Source organism: Oncorhynchus gorbuscha, unplaced genomic scaffold (assembly GCF_021184085.1).
Source record: "Oncorhynchus gorbuscha isolate QuinsamMale2020 ecotype Even-year unplaced genomic scaffold, OgorEven_v1.0 Un_scaffold_505, whole genome shotgun sequence".
In the NCBI taxonomy this organism is placed as follows: Eukaryota; Metazoa; Chordata; class Actinopteri; order Salmoniformes; family Salmonidae; genus Oncorhynchus; species Oncorhynchus gorbuscha.
In genome coordinates this window covers 60001-77401 of record NW_025745339.1, presented here as the reverse complement: position 1 = coordinate 77401, position 17401 = coordinate 60001, and the positions used below count along the sequence as shown (strand labels likewise).

Sequence of the window (17401 nt, the reverse complement as noted above, 5' to 3'; positions counted from 1 at the left end):
GTTAACGGGGTCAGCTGTAGTCTGGTTAACGGGGTCAGCTGTAGTCTGGTTAACGGGGTCAGCTGTAGTCTGGTTAACGGGGTCAGCTGTAGTCTGGTTAACGGGGTGTAGTCTGGTAACGGGGGTCAGTCTGGTTAACGGGGTCAGCTGTAGTCTCAGTTAACGGGTCAGCTGTAGTCTCAGTGGTCTGGTTAACGGGGTCAGCTGTAGTCTGGTTAACGGGTCAGCTGTAGTCTGGTTAACGGGGTCAGCTGTAGTCTGGTTAAGGGGTCAGCTGTAGTCTGGTTAACGGGGTCAGCTGTAGTCTGGTTAACGGGGTCAGCTGTAGTCTGGTTAACGGGGTCAGCTGTAGTCTGGTTAACGGGGTCAGCTGTAGTCTGGTTAACGGGGTCAGCTGTAGTCTGGTTAACGGGGTCAGCTGTAGTCTGGTTAACAGGGGTCAGCTGTAGTCTAGTTAACGGGGTCAGCTGTAGTCTCAGTGGTCTGGTTAACGGGGTCAGCTGTAGTCTGGTTAACGGGGTCAGCTGTAGTCTGGGTAACGGGGTCAGCTGTAGTCTGGGTAACGGGGTCAGCTGTAGTCTGGTTAACGGGGGTCAGCTGTAGTCTGGTTAACGGGGTCAGCTGTAGTCTGGTTAACGGGGTCAGCTGTAGTCTGGTTAACGGGTCAGCTGTAGTCTGGTTAACGGGGTCAGCTGTAGTCTGGTTAACGGGTCAGCTGTAGTCTGGTTAACGGGGTCAGCTGTAGTCTGTTAACGGGGTCAGCTGTAGTCTCAGTGGTCTGGTTAACGGGTCAGCTGTAGTCTGGTTAACGGGGTCAGCTGTAGTCTGGTTAACGGGTCAGCTGTAGTCTGGTTAACGGGGTCAGCTGTAGTCTGGTTAACGGGTCAGCTGTAGTCTGGTTAACGGGTCAGCTGTAGTCTGGTTAACGGGTCAGCTGTAGTCTGGTTAACGGGGTCAGCTGTAGTCTGGTTAACGGGTCAGCTGTAGTCTGGTTAACGGGGTCAGCTGTAGTCTGGTTAACGGGGTCAGCTGTAGTCTGGTTAACGGGTCAGCTGTAGTCTGGTTAACGGGGTCAGCTGTAGTCTGGTTAACGGGTCAGCTGTAGTCTGGTTAACGGGTCAGCTGTAGTCTGGTTAACGGGGTCAGCTGTAGTCTGGTTAACGGGGTCAGCTGTAGTCTGGTTAACAGGGGTCAGCTGTAGTCTAGTTAACGGGGTCAGCTGTAGTCTAGTTAACGGGTCAGCTGTAGTCTGGTTAACGGGGTCAGCTGTAGTCTGGGTAACGGGTCAGCTGTAGTCTGGGTAACGGGGTCAGCTGTAGTCTGGGTAACGGGGTCAGCTGTAGTCTGGTTAACGGGGTCAGCTGTAGTCTGGTTAACGGGGTCAGTCTGTAGTCTGGTTAACGGGTCAGCTGTAGTCTGGTTAACGGGTCAGCTGTAGTCTGGTTAACGGGGTCAGCTGTAGTCTGGTTAACGGGGTCAGCTGTAGTCTGGTTAACGGGTCAGCTTTAGTCTGGTTAACGGGTCAGCTGTAGTCTAGTTAACGGGTCAGCTGTAGTCTCAGTGGTCTGGTTAACGGGTCAGCTGTATTCTGGTTAACGGGGTCAGCTGTAGTCTGGGTTACGGGGTCAGCTGTAGTCTGACAACGGGGTCAGCTGTAGTCTGGACAACGGGGTCAGCTGTAGTCTGGACAACGGGTCAGCTGTAGTCTGGACAACGGGTCAGCTGTAGTCTGGACAACGGGGTCAGCTGTAGTCTGGACAACGGGGTCAGCTGTAGTCTGGACAACGGGGTCAGCTGTAGTCTGGACAACGGGGTCAGCTGTAGTCTGGACAACGGGGTCAGCTGTAGTCTGGACAACGGGGTCAGCTGTAGTCTGGACAACGGGGGTCAGCTGTAGTCTGGACAACGGGGGTCAGCTGTAGTCTGGATAACGGGGTCAGCTGTAGTCTGGATAACGGGGTCAGCTGTAGTCTGGTTAATGGGGTCAGCTGTAGTCTCAGTGGTCTGGTTAACGGGGTCAGCTGTATTCTGGTTAACGGGGGTCAGCTGTAGTCTGGGTTATGGGGTCAGCTGTAGTCTGGACAACGGGGTCAGCTGTAGTCTGGACAACAGGGTCAGCTGTAGTCTGGACAACGGGGTCAGCTGTAGTCTGGACAACGGGGTCAGCTGTAGTCTGGACAACGGGGTCAGCTGTAGTCTGGACAACGGGGTCAGCTGTAGTCTGGACAACGGGGGTCAGCTGTAGTCTGGATAACGGGGTCAGCTGTAGTCTGGATAACGGGGTCAGCTGTAGTCTGGATAACGGGGTCAGCTGTAGTCTGAAGTTAACGGGGTTCAGCTGTAGTCTGAAGTTAACGGGGTCAGCTGTAGTCTGGTTAACGGGGGTCAGCTGTAGTCTGGGTAACGGGGGTCAGCTGTAGTCTCAGTGGTCTGGTTAACGGGTCAGCTGTAGTCTGGTTAACGGGTCAGCTGTAGTCTGGTTAACGGGGTCAGCTGTAGTCTGGTTAACGGGGTCAGCTGTAGTCTGGTTAACGGGTCAGCTGTAGTCTGGTTAACGGGTCAGCTGTAGTCTGGTTAACGGGTCAGCTGTAGTCTGGTTAACGGGTCAGCTGTAGTCTGGTTAACGGGTCAGCTGTAGTCTCAGTGGTCTGGTTAACGGGGTCAGCTGTAGTCTGGTTAATGGGGTCAGCTGTAGTCTCAGTGGTCTGGTTAACGGGGTCAGCTGTAGTCTGGTTAACGGGGTCAGCTGTAGTCTGGGTAACGGGGTCAGCTGTAGTCTGGACAACGGGGTCAGCTGTAGTCTGGACAACGGGGTCAGCTGTAGTCTGGACAACGGGGGTCAGCTGTAGTCTGGATAACGGGGTCAGCTGTAGTCTGAAGTTAACGGGGTTCAGCTGTAGTCTGAAGTTAACGGGGTCAGCTGTAGTCTGGTTAACGGGGGTCAGCTGTAGTCTGGGTAACGGGGGTCAGCTGTAGTCTCAGTGGTCTGGTTAACGGGGTCAGCTGTAGTCTGGTTAACGGGGTCAGCTGTAGTCTGGTTAACGGGGGTCAGCTGTAGTCTGGTTAACGGGGGTCAGCTGTAGTCTGGTTAACGGGGTCAGCTGTAGTCTGGTTAACGGGGTCAGCTGTAGTCTGGTTAACGGGGTCAGCTGTAGTCTGGTTAACGGGGTCAGCTGTAGTCTGGTTAACGGGGTCAGCTGTAGTCTCAGTGGTCTGGTTAACGGGGTCAGCTGTAGTCTGGTTAATGGGGTCAGCTGTAGTCTCAGTGGTCTGGTTAACGGGGTCAGCTGTAGTCTGGTTAACGGGGTCAGCTGTAGTCTGGGTAACGGGGTCAGCTGTAGTCTGGGTAACGGGGTCAGCTGTAGTCTGGGTAACGGGGTCAGCTGTAGTCTGGGTAACGGGGTCAGCTGTAGTCTGGGTAACGGGGTCAGCTGTAGTCTGGGTAACGGGGTCAGCTGTAGTCTGGGTAACGGGGTCAGCTGTAGTCTGGTTAACGGGGGTCAGCTGTAGTCTGGTTAACGGGGGTCAGCTGTAGTCTGGTTAACGGGGTCAGCTGTAGTCTGGTTAACGGGGTCAGCTGTAGTCGGGGGGTCAGCTGTAGTCTGGGTAACGGGGTCAGCTGTAGTCTGGGTAACGGGGTCAGCTGTAGTCTGGGTAACGGGGTCAGCTGTAGTCTGGGTAACGGGTCAGCTGTAGTCTGGGTAACGGGGTCAGCTGTAGTCTGGGTAACGGGGTCAGCTGTAGTCTGGGTAACGGGGTCAGCTGTAGTCTGGGTAACGGGGTCAGCTGTAGTCTGGGTAATGGGGTCAGCTGTAGTCTGGGTAATGGGGTCAGCTGTAGTCTGGGTAACGGGGTCAGCTGTAGTCTGGGTAACGGGGTCAGCTGTAGTCTGGGTAACGGGGTCAGCTGTAGTCTGGGTAACGGGGTCAGCTGTAGTCTGGGTAACGGGGTCAGCTGTAGTCTGGGTAACGGGGTCAGCTGTAGTCTGGGTAACGGGGTCAGCTGTAGTCTGGGTAACGGGGTCAGCTGTAGTCTGGTTAACGGGGGTCAGCTGTAGTCTGGTTAACGGGGTCAGCTGTAGTCTGGTTAACGGGGTCAGCTGTAGTCTGGTTAACGGGGTCAGCTGTAGTCTCAGTGGTCTGGTTAACGGGGTCAGCTGTATTCTGGTTAACGGGGTTCAGTGACACCTGACAAGGTAACAGTGACACTCCGCTGGGGACACCTGACAAGGTAACAGTGACACCTGACAAGGTAACAGTGACACTCCGCTGGGGACACCTGACAAGGTAACGGTGACACTCCGCTGGGGACACCTGACAAGGTAACAGTGACACCTGACAAGGTAACAGTGACACTCCGCTGGGGACACCTGACAAGGTAACAGTGACACTCCGCTGGGGACACCTGACAAGGTAACAGTGACACTCCGCTGGGGACACCTGACAAGGTAACAGTGACACCTGACAAGGTAACAGTGACACTCCGCTGGGGACACCTGACAAGGTAACAGTGACACTCCGGTGGGGACACCTGACAAGGTAACAGTGACACTCCGCTGGGGACACCTGACAAGGTAACAGACACTCCGCTGGGGACACCTGGCAAGGTAACAGTGACACTCCGGTGGGGACACCTGACAAGGTAACAGTGACACTCCGCTGGGGACACCTGACAAGGTAACAGTGACACTCCGCTGGGGACACCTGACAAGGTAACAGTGACACCTGACAAGGTAACAGTGACACTCCGCTGTGGACACCTGACAAGGTAACAGTGACACTCCGGTGGGGACACCTGACAAGGTAACAGTGACACTCCGCTGGGGACACCTGACAAGGTAACGGTGACACTCCGGTGGGGACACCTGACAAGGTAACAGTGACACTCCGGTGGGGACACCTGACAAGGTAACAGTGACACTCCGGTGGGGACACCTGACAAGGTAACAGTGACACTCCTCTGGGGACACCTGACAAGGTAACAGTGACACTCCGCCGGGGACACCTGACAAGGTAACAGTGACACTCCGCTGGGGACACCTGACAAGGTAACAGTGACACTCCGCTGGGGACAGACTGTAGTCTGGGTAACGGGGTCAGCTGTAGTCTGGGTAACGGGGTCAGCTGTAGTCTGGGTAACGGGGTCAGCTGTAGTCTGGGTAACGGGGTCAGCTGTAGTCTGGGTAACGGGGTCAGCTGTAGTCTGGGTAACGGGGTCAGCTGTAGTCTGGGTAACGGGGTCAGCTGTAGTCTGGGTAACGGGGTCAGCTGTAGTCTGGGTAACGGGGTCAGCTGTAGTCTGGGTAACGGGGTCAGCTGTAGTCTGGGTAACGGGGTCAGCTGTAGTCTGGGTAACGGGGTCAGCTGTAGTCTGGGTAACGGGTCAGCTGTAGTCTGGGTAACGGGGTCAGCTGTAGTCTGGGTAACGGGGTCAGCTGTAGTCTGGTTAACGGGGGTCAGCTGTAGTCTGGTTAACGGGGGTCAGCTGTAGTCTGGTTAACGGGGTCAGCTGTAGTCTGGTTAACGGGGTCAGCTGTAGTCTCAGTGGTCTGGTTAACGGGGGTCAGCTGTATTCTGGTTAACGGGGTTCAGTGACACCTGACAAGGTAACAGTGACACTCCGCTGGGGACACCTGACAAGGTAACAGTGACACCTGACAAGGTAACAGTGACACTCCGCTGGGGACACCTGACAAGGTAACGGTGACACTCCGCTGGGGACACCTGACAAGGTAACAGTGACACCTGACAAGGTAACAGTGACACTCCGCTGGGGACACCTGACAAGGTAACAGTGACACTCCGCTGGGGACACCTGACAAGGTAACAGTGACACTCCGCTGGGGACACCTGACAAGGTAACAGTGACACCTGACAAGGTAACAGTGACACTCCGCTGGGGACACCTGACAAGGTAACAGTGACACTCCGGTGGGGACACCTGACAAGGTAACAGTGACACTCCGCTGGGGACACCTGACAAGGTAACAGACACTCCGCTGGGGACACCTGGCAAGGTAACAGTGACACTCCGGTGGGGACACCTGACAAGGTAACAGTGACACTCCGCTGGGGACACCTGACAAGGTAACAGTGACACTCCGCTGGGGACACCTGACAAGGTAACAGTGACACCTGACAAGGTAACAGTGACACTCCGCTGTGGACACCTGACAAGGTAACAGTGACACTCCGGTGGGGACACCTGACAAGGTAACAGTGACACTCCGCTGGGGACACCTGACAAGGTAACGGTGACACTCCGGTGGGGACACCTGACAAGGTAACAGTGACACTCCGGTGGGGACACCTGACAAGGTAACAGTGACACTCCGGTGGGGACACCTGACAAGGTAACAGTGACACTCCTCTGGGGACACCTGACAAGGTAACAGTGACACTCCGCCGGGGACACCTGACAAGGTAACAGTGACACTCCGCTGGGGACACCTGACAAGGTAACAGTGACACTCCGCTGGGGACAGACTGGTTGAATCCACGCTGTTTCCACGTCATTTCAACAATGGAAATCTACGTGATGAAGTTTAATCAACATGGAACTGATTTGGAAAAGCTGATGTGACACGGTTCAAATACTTGTTGATTTTTTATTTCACCTTTATTTAACCAGGTAGGCTAGTTGAGGAACACCTTTATTTAACCAGGTAGGCTAGTTGAGGACACCTTTATTTAACCAGGTAGACTAGTTGACGAACATCTTTATTTAACCAGGTAGGCTAGCTGACGAACACCTTTATTTAACCAGGTAGGCTAGTTGAGAACACCTTTATTTAACCAGGTAGGCTAGTTGAGAACACCTGTATTTAACCAGGTAGGCTAGTTGAGAACACCTTTATTTAACCAGGTGGGCTAGTTGAGAACACCTTTATTTAACCAGGTAGGCTAGTTGAGAACACCTTTATTTAACCAGGTAGGCTAGTTGAGGAACACCTTTATTTAACCAGGTGGGCTAATTGAGAACACCTTTATTTAACCAGGTAGGCTAATTGAGAACACCTTTATTTAACCAGGTAGGCTAGCTGAGAACACCTTTATTTAACCAGGTAGGCTAGTTGAGGAACACCTTTATTTAACCAGGTAGGCTAGCTGAGAACACCTTTATTTAACCAGGTAGGCTAGTTGAGGAACACCTTTATTTAACCAGGTAGGCTAGCTGAGGAACAAGTTCTCATTTACAATTGCAACCTGGCCAAGATAAAGCAAAGCAGTGTGACATAGACAACACAGAGTTACACATGGAGTAAACAATTAACAAACCAATAACACAGTAGAAGAAAGAAAGTCTATATACAGTGTGTGCAAAAGGCATGAGGAGGTAAGGCAATAAATTGGCCATAGGAGCGAATTATTACAATTTTGCAGATTAACACTGGAGTGGTAAATGAGCAGATGATGATGTGCAAGTAGAGATACTGGTGTGCAAAAGAGCAGAAAAGTAAATAAATATAAACAGTATGGGGATGAGGTAGGTAAAATTGGGTGGGCTATTTACCGATAGACTATGTACAGCTGCAGCGATCGGTTAGCTGCTCAGATAGCAGATGTTTAAAGTTGGTGAGGGAGATAAAAGTCTCCAACTTCAGCGATTTTTGCAATTCGTTCCAGTCACAGGCAGCAGAGTACTGGAACGAAAGGTGGCCAAATGGGGTGTTGGCTTTAGGGATGATCAGTGAGATTCACCTGCTGGAACGCGTGCTACGGGTGGGTGTTGTTATCGTGACCAGAGAGGTGAGATAAGACTGAGCTTTACCTAGCATAGACTTATAGATGACCTGGAGCCAGTGGGTCTGGCGATGAATATGTAGCGAGGGCCAGCCGACTAGAGCATTCAGGTCGCAGGAGACGGGTGGCATAAGGTGATTCGGTAACAAAACGGATGGCACTGTGATAAACTGCATCCAGTTTGCTAAGTAGAGTATTGGAAGCTATTTTGTAGATGACATCGCCGAAGTCGAGGATCGGTAAGATAGTCAGTTTTACTAGGGTAAGCTTGGCGCCGTGAGTGAAGGAGGCTTTGTTGCGAAATAGGAACCAGCAACAGGGCAGGTTACTGAACCAGCAACAGGGCAGGTTACTGAACCAGCAACAGGACTGGTTACTGACCCAGCAACAGGGCTGGTTACTGACCCAGCAACAGGGCTGGTTACTGACCCAGCAACAGGGCTGGTTACTGACCCAGCAACAGGGCTGGTTACTGACCCAGCAACAGGGCTGGTTACTGACCCAGCAACAGGGCTGGTTACTGACCCAGCAACAGGGCTGGTTACTGACCCAGCAACCAGGGCTGGTTACTGACCCAGCAACCAGGGCTGGTTACTGACCCAGCAACCAGGGCTGGTTACTGACCCAGCAACCAGGGCTGGTTACTGACCCAGCAACCAGGGCTGGTTACTGACCCAGCAACAGGGCTGGTTACTGACCCAGCAACAGGGATGGTTACTGACCCAGCAACAGGGATGGTTACTGACCCAGCAACAGGGATGGTTACTGACCCAGCAACCAGGGCTGGTTACTGACCCAGCAACAGGGCTGGTTACTGACCCAGCAACAGGGCAGGTTACTGACCCAGCAACAGGGCTGGTTACTGACCCAGCAACCAGGGCAGGTTACTGAACCAGCAACCAGGGCAGGTTACTGACCCAGCAACAGGGCAGGTTACTGACCCAGCAACAGGGCAGGTTACTGACCCAGCAACAGGGCAGGTTACTGAACCAGCAACAGGGCAGGTTACTGAACCAGCAACAGGGCAGGTTACTGAACCAGCAACAGGGCTGGTTACTGACCCAGCAACAGGGCAGGTTACTGACCCAGCAACAGGGCAGGTTACTGACCCAGCAACAGGGCAGGTTACTGACCCAGCAACAGGGCAGGTTACTGAACCAGCAACAGGGCAGGTTACTGAACCAGCAACAGGGCAGGTTACTGAACCAGCAACAGGGCAGGTTACTGAACCAGCAACAGGGCAGGTTACTGAACCAGCAACAGGGCAGGTTGATGAACCAGCAACAGGGCAGGTTACTGACCCAGCAACAGGGCTGGTTACTGACCCAGCAACAGGGCAGGTTACTGAACCAGCAACAGGGCAGGTTACTGACCCAGCAACAGGGCAGGTTACTGAACCAGCAACAGGGCAGGTTGATGAACCAGCAACAGGGCAGGTTACTGACCCAGCAACAGGGCTGGTTACTGACCCAGCAACAGGGCAGGTTACTGAACCAGCAACAGGGCAGGTTACTGACCCAGCAACAGGGCAGGTTACTGAACCAGCAACAGGGCAGGTTGATGAACCAGCAGCAATATACTTTTCATGCTGAATAAAGTGAAAACATGAAGTTATGTATTGAACAGTTCTGTGTCCATGTTGACAAACCATAAAACAAAGCGACTCTTCTCTCTTTTAAAAAATAAACTAAATAACTTGTTTCATCTTAGATTTTTTTTAAAGAATCACGACTCTCATTTCACAATTTTAACTTTTTATTAAATCACACTTTCAAGAAAACAATAACAAAACTGAGATGAAACCATAACATGTTTTCCCCGATGAAAGGACATCTAAGATGTGAAACTAATTCCCAGAGATCTGTGTCACTACAACTGAAACTAAACAGCATTTTTTTTTATAGCTAAAATCTAATCTTGCTGTCCGGTAAGAGTCAGAACTAAAGATCTTTGGGTTAACCACTGTGAAGAAACTTGTTGTTTTAACTCCTGGGCCTATAAATCGTGATCAAGTAAAACTCCCGTCCCCTAGCAGTCCTGGTGTGTATCCACTAACAACAGAATCATAGGGACTAACTTTCATTTTTCACAATATAAACTTTTTTTGTTGCAAAACATTTTCAGTATAAAAACGTTTCAGTACAGCGAGGTACTAAAGAATTAGAACCCAGATCAGTTTTAACTCCAGTCCTTACTGTTTGTTCTCATGTTGTGCGAACTGGACCCACTGGTTCCAGTTGTTTTCATGGGGTAAAACCTGTCCTAGACGCAGACAGCAGTCGATGGTCGGCTCATAGAACACAGTGGTCGTCTCAGCCGGTCTTACCCCCGTCTCCTCCAGCCTCACCCCCGTCTCCTCCAGCCTCACCCCCGTCTCCTCCAGCCTCACCCCCGTCTCCTCCAGCCTCACCCCCGTCTCCTCCAGCCTCACCCCGTCTCTCCCTCTCTCTCCTCCCCCACCATGAGGACGGCGGCTGGACGGGAGAAGAGGGAGGGTTTGGGACGTCTGGTCACGTACTTCTTCTTGATACAGCCCAACTCAACGAGGGCCTGAGGGGAGGAGTGCGGAAGAGCAGAGGAGGGACGGGGAGAGGAGCATGAGAGGGGGAGGGGGAGAGGAGCAGGAGAGAGAGACGGGGAGAGGAGCAGGAGAGGGGGAGAGGAGCAGGAGGGGGGACGGGGAGAGGAGCAGAGGAGGGACAAGGAGGAGAGAGGAGGGAGAGGAGAGGAGGGACGGGGAGAGGAGCAGAGGAGGGACGGGGAGAGGAGCAGAGGAGGGACGGGGAGAGGAGCAGAGGAGGGACGGGGAGAGGAGCAGAGGAGGGCGGGGGAGAGGAGGAGGGGGGAACAGAAGGAGGGACAGGGAGAGGAGCAGAGGAGGGACGGGGAGAGGAGCAGGAGAGGAGGGGAGGAACAGAAGGAGGGACAGGGAGAGGAACAGGAGAGGAGGGACGGGGAGAGGAGGAGCAGAGGAGGGACGGGGAGAGGAGCAGGAAAGGAGGAGGGGGGGGTACAGAAGGAGGGACAGGGAGAGGAGCAGAGGAGGGACGGGGAGAGGAACAGGAGAGGAGGAGGGGGAACAGAAGGAGGGACAGGGAGAGGAGCAGAGGAGGGACGGGGAGAGGGACAGGGAGAAGAGCAGAGGAGGGACGGGGAGAGGAGCAGGAGAGGAGGAGGGAACAGAAGGAGGGACAGGGAGAGGAACAGGAGAGGAGGAAGGGAGGAGCAGAGGAGGGACGGGGAGAGGAGCAGGAGAGGGGACGGGGGAGAGGAGCAGGAGGGGGAGAGGAGCAGGAGAGGAGGGACAGGGAGAGGAGGAGGGGAGGAACAGAAGGAGGGACAGGGAGAGGAGCAGAGGAGGGGCGGGGACAGGAGCAGAGGAGGGGCGGGGAGAGGAGCAGAGGAGGGGCGGGGAGAGGAGCAGAGGAGGGACGGGGAGAAGAGCAGGAGAGGAGGGATGGGGAGAGGAGTAGGAAAAGAGGGACATGGAGAGGAGGAGCAGAGGAGGGACAGGGAGAGGAGTAGGAAAAGAGGGACATGGAGAGGAGGAGCAGAGGAGGGACATGGAGAGGAGGAGCAGAGGAGGGACAGGGAGAGGAGGGACAGGGAGAGGAGCAGGAGAGGAGGGACGGGAGAGAGAAGGACCAGAGGAGGGACAGGGAGAGGAGGGACAGGGAGAGGAGCAGGAGAGGAGGGACGGGAGAGAGGAGGAGCAGAGGAGGGACAGGGAGAGGAGGGACAGGGAGAGGAGCAGGAGAGGAGGGACGGGAGAGAGAAGGACCAGAGGAGGGACGGGGAGAGGAGCAGGAGAGGAGGGACGGGAGAGAGAAGGACCAGAGGAGGGACGGGGAGAGGAGGGACAGGAGAGAGAAGGACCAGAGGAGGGACGGGGAGAGGAGGGACGGGAGAGAGAAGGACCAGAGGAGGGACAGGGAGAGGAGCAGGAGAGGAGGGACGGGAGAGAGAAGGACCAGAGGAGGGACGGGGAGAGGAGCAGGAGAGGAGGGACGGGAGAGAGAAGGACCAGAGGAGGGACGGGAGAGGAACAGGAGAGGATGGACGGGAGAGAGAAGGACCAGAGGAGGGACGGGGAGAGAGAAGGACCAGAGGAGGGACGGGGAGAGAGAAGAACCAGAGGAGGGACGGGGAGAGGAGGGACGGGAGAGAGAAGGACCAGAGGAGGGACGGGGAGAGGAGGGACAGGGAGAGGAGCAGGAGAGGAGGGACGGGGAGAGGAGGGACGGAGAGAGAAGGACCAGAGGAGGGACGGGGAGAGGAGGGACGGAGAGAGAAGGACCAGAGGAGGGACGGGGAGAGGTGTGCAAGGAAGAAGAGGGAGAGATGAACATGGGTGAGCCTGACCAGTACTGGTGATGTCAGCAGCTGTGAAGGAGCGGCTGGTTACTTTCCTCTGTTGTATTTAATTATCTTTTGTCATTTTAAATGCAACAAATTGCCATTCAAAAAATAACTATTATATTATACATCCACGATGATCAGCTGATCTAGCCTACATCCCAGCTGATCTAGCCTACATCCCAGCTGATCTAGTCTACATCCCAGCTGATCTAGTCTACATCCCAGCTGATCTAGTCTACATCCCAGCTGATCTAGTCTACATCCCAGCTGATCTAGTCTACATCCCAGCTGATCTAGTCTACATCCCAGCTGATCTAGTCTACATCCCAGCTGATCTAGTCTACATCCCAGCTGATCTAGTCTACATCCCAGCTGATCTAGTCTACATCCCAGCTGATCTAGTCTACATCCCAGCTGATCTAGTCTACATCCCAGCTGATCTAGTCTACATCCCAGCTGATCTAGTCTACATCCCAGCTGATCTAGTCTACATCCCAGCTGATCTAGTCTACATCCCAGCTGATCTAGCCTACATCCCAGCTGATCTAGCCTACATCCCAGCTGATCTAGCCTACATCCCAGCTGATCTAGCCTACATCCCAGCTGATCTAGCCTACATCCCAGCTGATCTAGTCTACATCCCAGCTGATCTAGCCTACATTCCCGATTATCAGCTGATCTAGCCTACATCCCCGATGATCAGCCGATCTAGGTTTAATTTTGGGGAATGCTGTTGAATGCAATGAGGTTTAATTTTTGGGAATGCTGTTGAATGGAATGAGGTTTAATTTTTGGGAATGCTGTTGAATGGAATGAGGTTTAATTTTTGGGAATGCTGTTGAATGGAATGAGGTTTAATTTTTGGGAATGCTGTTGAATGGAATGAGGTTTAATTTTTGGGAATGCTGTTGAATGGAATGAGGTTTAATTTTGGGAATGCTGTTGAATGGAATGAGGTTTAATTTTTGGGAATGCTGTTGAATGGAATGACGGTATAGTATTTATATATATATATATATATGTTTAGCAGCTGCCCCACCAAAGGTCTGTGCACGGCCCCGGTGTGGTCGTCGTTCCTACCTGCACGAGGTCCAGTACCACCACTGGCTGCAAGACCCCTCTGTAGTGTTCCAGCAAGACGTGTTCTGGTAAACCAGGCCGGGTCATGATGTGGTAGAGGACAGCGTCCAGCATGCCTTTACACACCGGCCTGTTCAGACTGCCGTCCACGATACGCCACGGACGACTGACGAACGACACGTCACACACGCCGCCGCTGTCGTCCTCTTCCTCGCGCAGACCGCTAGCTTCACCATCCTCTTCCTCACGCAGACCGCTAGCTTCACCATCCTCTTCCTCGGGCAGACCGCTAGCTTCACCATCCTCTTCCTCGGGCAGACCGCTAGCTTCACCATCCTCTTCCTCACGCAGACTGCTAGCTTCACCATCCTCTTCCTCAGCTAGAGATGAAAATGGCTTCTCGCCGTCGCCCACTGAGGAAAATAAAAAACACAATGAAACACACCGGTGAACAGACAGTGGTCTGGTTAACGGGGTCAGCTGTAGTCTGGTTAACGGGGTCAGCTGTAGTCTGGTTAACGGGGTCAGCTGTAGTCTGGGTAACGGGGTCAGCTGTAGTCTGGTTAACGGGGTCAGCTGTAGTCTGGTTAACGGGGTCAGCTGTAGTCTGGTTAACGGGATCAGCTGTAGTCTGGTTAACGGGGTCAGCTGTAGTCTGGTTAACGGGGTCAGCTGTAGTCTGGTTAACGGGGTCAGCTGTAGTCTGGTTAACGGGGTCAGCTGTAGTCTGGTTAACGGGGTCAGCTGTAGTCTGGTTAACGGGGTCAGCTGTAGTCTGGTTAACGGGTCAGCTGTAGTCTGGTTAACGGGGTCAGCTGTAGTCTGGTTAACGGGTCAGCAGTAGTCTGGTTAACGGGTCAGCTGTAGTCTGGTTAACGGGGTCAGCTGTAGTCTGGTTAACGGGGTCAGCTGTAGTCTGGTTAACGGGGTCAGCTGTAGTCTGGTTAACGGGGTCAGCTGTAGTCTGGTTAACGGGGTCAGCTGTAGTCTGGTTAACGGGGTCAGCTGTAGTCTGGGTTACGGGGTCAGCTGTAGTCTGGGTTACGGGGTCAGCTGTAGTCTGGATAACGGGGTCAGCTGTAGTCTGGTTAACGGGGTCAGCTGTAGTCTGGTTAACGGGGTCAGCTGTAGTCTGGTTAACGGGGTCAGCTGTAGTCTGGTTAACGGGGTCAGCTGTAGTCTGGGTAACGGGGTCAGCTGTAGTCTGGGTAACGGGGTCAGCTGTAGTCTGGGTAACGGGGTCAGCTGTAGTCTGGTTAACGGGGTCAGCTGTAGTCTGGTTAACGGGGTCAGCTGTAGTCTGGTTAACGGGGTCAGCTGTAGTCTGGTTAACGGGGTCAGCTGTAGTCTGGTTAACGGGGTCAGCTGTAGTCTGGTTAACGGGGTCAGCTGTAGTCTGGTTAACGGGGTCAGCTGTAGTCTGGTTAACGGGGTCAGCTGTAGTCTGGTTAACGGGGGTCAGCTGTAGTCTGGTTAACGGGGTCAGCTGTAGTCTGGTTAACGGGGTCAGCTGTAGTCTGGTTAACGGGGTCAGCTGTAGTCTGGTTAACGGGGTCAGCTGTAGTCTGGTTAACGGGTCAGCTGTAGTCTGGTTAACGGGGTCAGCTGTAGTCTGGGTAACGGGGTCAGCTGTAGTCTGGGTAACGGGGTCAGCTGTAGTCTGGGTAACGGGGTCAGCTGTAGTCTGGGTAACGGGGTCAGCAGTAGTCTGGGTAACGGGGGTCAGCAGTAGTCTGGGTAACGGGGTCAGCTGTAGTCTGGGTAACGGGGTCAGCTGTAGTCTGGTTAACGGGGTCAGCTGTAGTCTGGTTAACGGGGTCAGCTGTAGTCTGGTTAACGGGGTCAGCTGTAGTCTGGTTAACGGGGTCAGCTGTAGTCTGGTTAACGGGGTCAGCTGTAGTCTGGGTAACGGGGTCAGCTGTAGTCTGGGTAACGGGGTCAGCTGTAGTCTGGGTAACGGGGTCAGCTGTAGTCTGGGTAACGGGGTCAGCTGTAGTCTGGTTAACGGGGTCAGCTGTAGTCTGGTTAACGGGGTCAGCTGTAGTCTGGGTTACGGGGTCTGCTGTAGTCTGGGTAACGGGGTCAGCTGTAGTCTGGGTAACGGGGTCAGCTGTAGTCTGGGTAACGGGGTCAGCTGTAGTCTGGGTAACGGGGTCAGCTGTAGTCTGGGTAACGGGGTCAGCAGTAGTCTGGTTAACGGGTCAGCTGTAGTCTGGTTAACGGGGTCAGCTGTAGTCTGGTTAACGGGGTCAGCTGTAGTCTGGTTAACGGGGTCAGCTGTAGTCTGGGTAACGGGGTCAGCTGTAGTCTGGGTAACGGGGTCAGCTGTAGTCTGGGTAACGGGGTCAGCTGTAGTCTGGTTAACGGGGTCAGCTGTAGTCTGGTTAACGGGGTCAGCTGTAGTCTGGTTAACGGGGTCAGCTGTAGTCTGGTTAACGGGGTCAGCTGTAGTCTGGTTAACGGGGGTCAGCTGTAGTCTGGTTAACGGGGGTCAGCTGTAGTCTGGGTAACGGGGTCAGCTGTAGTCTGGGTTACGGGGTCAGCTGTAGTCTGGTTAACGGGGTCAGCTGTAGTCTGGGTAACGGGGTCAGCTGTAGTCTGGGTAACGGGGTCAGCTGTAGTCTGGGTAACGGGGTCAGCTGTAGTCTGGTTAACGGGGTCAGCTGTAGTCTGGTTAACGGGGTCAGCTGTAGTCTGAAGTTAACGGGTCAGCTGTAGTCTGAAGTTAACGGGTCAGCTGTAGTCTGGGTAACAGGGTCAGCTGTAGTCTGAAGTTAACGGGGTCAGCTGTAGTCTGAAGTTAACGGGGGTCAGCTGAAGTCTCACCTGTGCTCTGTTCTGTCTCAATGGTAGATGATGGTTCTTCTTGTACCCTCTCTTCTTCTTTCCCTTCCTCCTCCTCTCTTCTCTTCATCCATCTCTCCTCTGCAGTCTCGTTCCTGTCTTTGTCTTCAGGCTGCATCTTCTCCTCCTCCTCCTCCTCCGGTGTCTCCTCCCTCTTCTCAACCTCCTCTTCCTCCATCAGCGTTTCTCTTCTCCCTCTCTTACTACGTGGTTCATGCTCTCTGGGGGCCACCATTCTTCTCTTGCGGAGGAGGGGGTTGTGGTGCTTTCTGTCCCCAAAGGCAGAGGCTCCTCGCTGGGTTTGGTGTGGCCGGTCTCTCTGACTCTCTGTGGAGGTCAGTAGCCAGGGCTCAGCGTGACTCACTAACACCAGACGCACTGAGCTCCCTCCCACCTCCAACACCAGCTCTTCCTCCAGCAAGTCCTACAGCCAATCACAGAGGAGAAAATTGACACATGAACCAATCACAGAGCAGAGGTTCAGTATAGACAGGGAAGGAGACCAATTAGGGAGGAGGGAAATGTATGTTCTGTCTCAGTGTCTCTACCTGTATGTTGTGTCTCAGTGTGTCTCTACCTGTATGTTCTGTCTCAGTGTGTCTCTACCTGTATGTTGTGTCTCAGTGTGTCTCTACCTGTATGTTGTGTCTCAGTGTGTCTCTACCTGTATGTTCTGTCTCAGTGTGTCTCTACCTGTATGTTCTGTCTCAGTGTGTCTCTACCTGTATGTTCTGTCTCAGTGTGTCTCTACCTGTATGTTCTGTCTCAGTGTGTCTCTACCTGTATGTTGTCTCAGTGTGTCTCAGTGTGTCTCTACCTGTATGTTGTGTTTCAGTGGGTCTCTACCTGTATGTTGTGTTTCAGTGTGTTTCAGTGTGTCTCTACCTGTATGTTGTGTTTCAGTGTGTTTCAGTGTGTCTCTACCTGTATGTTGTGTCTCAGTGTGTCTCTACCTGTATGTTGTGTCTCAGTGTGTCTCTACCTGTATGTTGTGTCTCAGTGTGTCTCTACCTGTATGTACCGCTGCAGACCTCTGGTCCGTCCGTCTCTCGGGTCGGCCAGGTGTGTGTGTGATGTCACCAGGTCCCGCCTGTCCAATCCGAAGGCTCCGTGTCTCTCCAGCGTTGCTCTGAGTTCTGCCACAGCACCAATGTCCTCTGGGCTATACCCTCTCTGAGTCACCAGACGCCCCTCACACACCTCTACGGAGGAGGAGGGGGGGGAGAAGGGGAGGGGGGAGGAGGAGGGAGAGGAGGAGGAGGAGGGATGGGCTCTGAGGGAATGGGAGAGTAAAGAGGGGAGGAGAGAGGGACCGTGTCTGGAGAAGTCTATGGGAGGAGAGTCTGAGAGGAGGAGAGAGAGGATGAAGGAGAGAG

General features: G+C 53.7%; 1 protein-coding gene across 1 annotated transcript in view; it reads right to left on the bottom strand.

Moving 5' to 3' along the window:
• Positions 1 to 17401, bottom strand: part of LOC124018417 (general transcription factor 3C polypeptide 1-like) — a 35666-nt gene that overhangs the window by 5689 nt on the left and 12576 nt on the right. Inside the window, exons 4-6 of the mRNA XM_046333727.1 lie at positions 17037 to 17368; positions 16008 to 16449; positions 13397 to 13594 (exon numbers count right to left, since the gene is read on the bottom strand). Coding sequence (XP_046189683.1) covers positions 13397 to 13594; positions 16008 to 16449; positions 17037 to 17368 — 972 coding nt within the window. The remainder of the gene's footprint in view (positions 1 to 13396; positions 13595 to 16007; positions 16450 to 17036; positions 17369 to 17401) is intronic.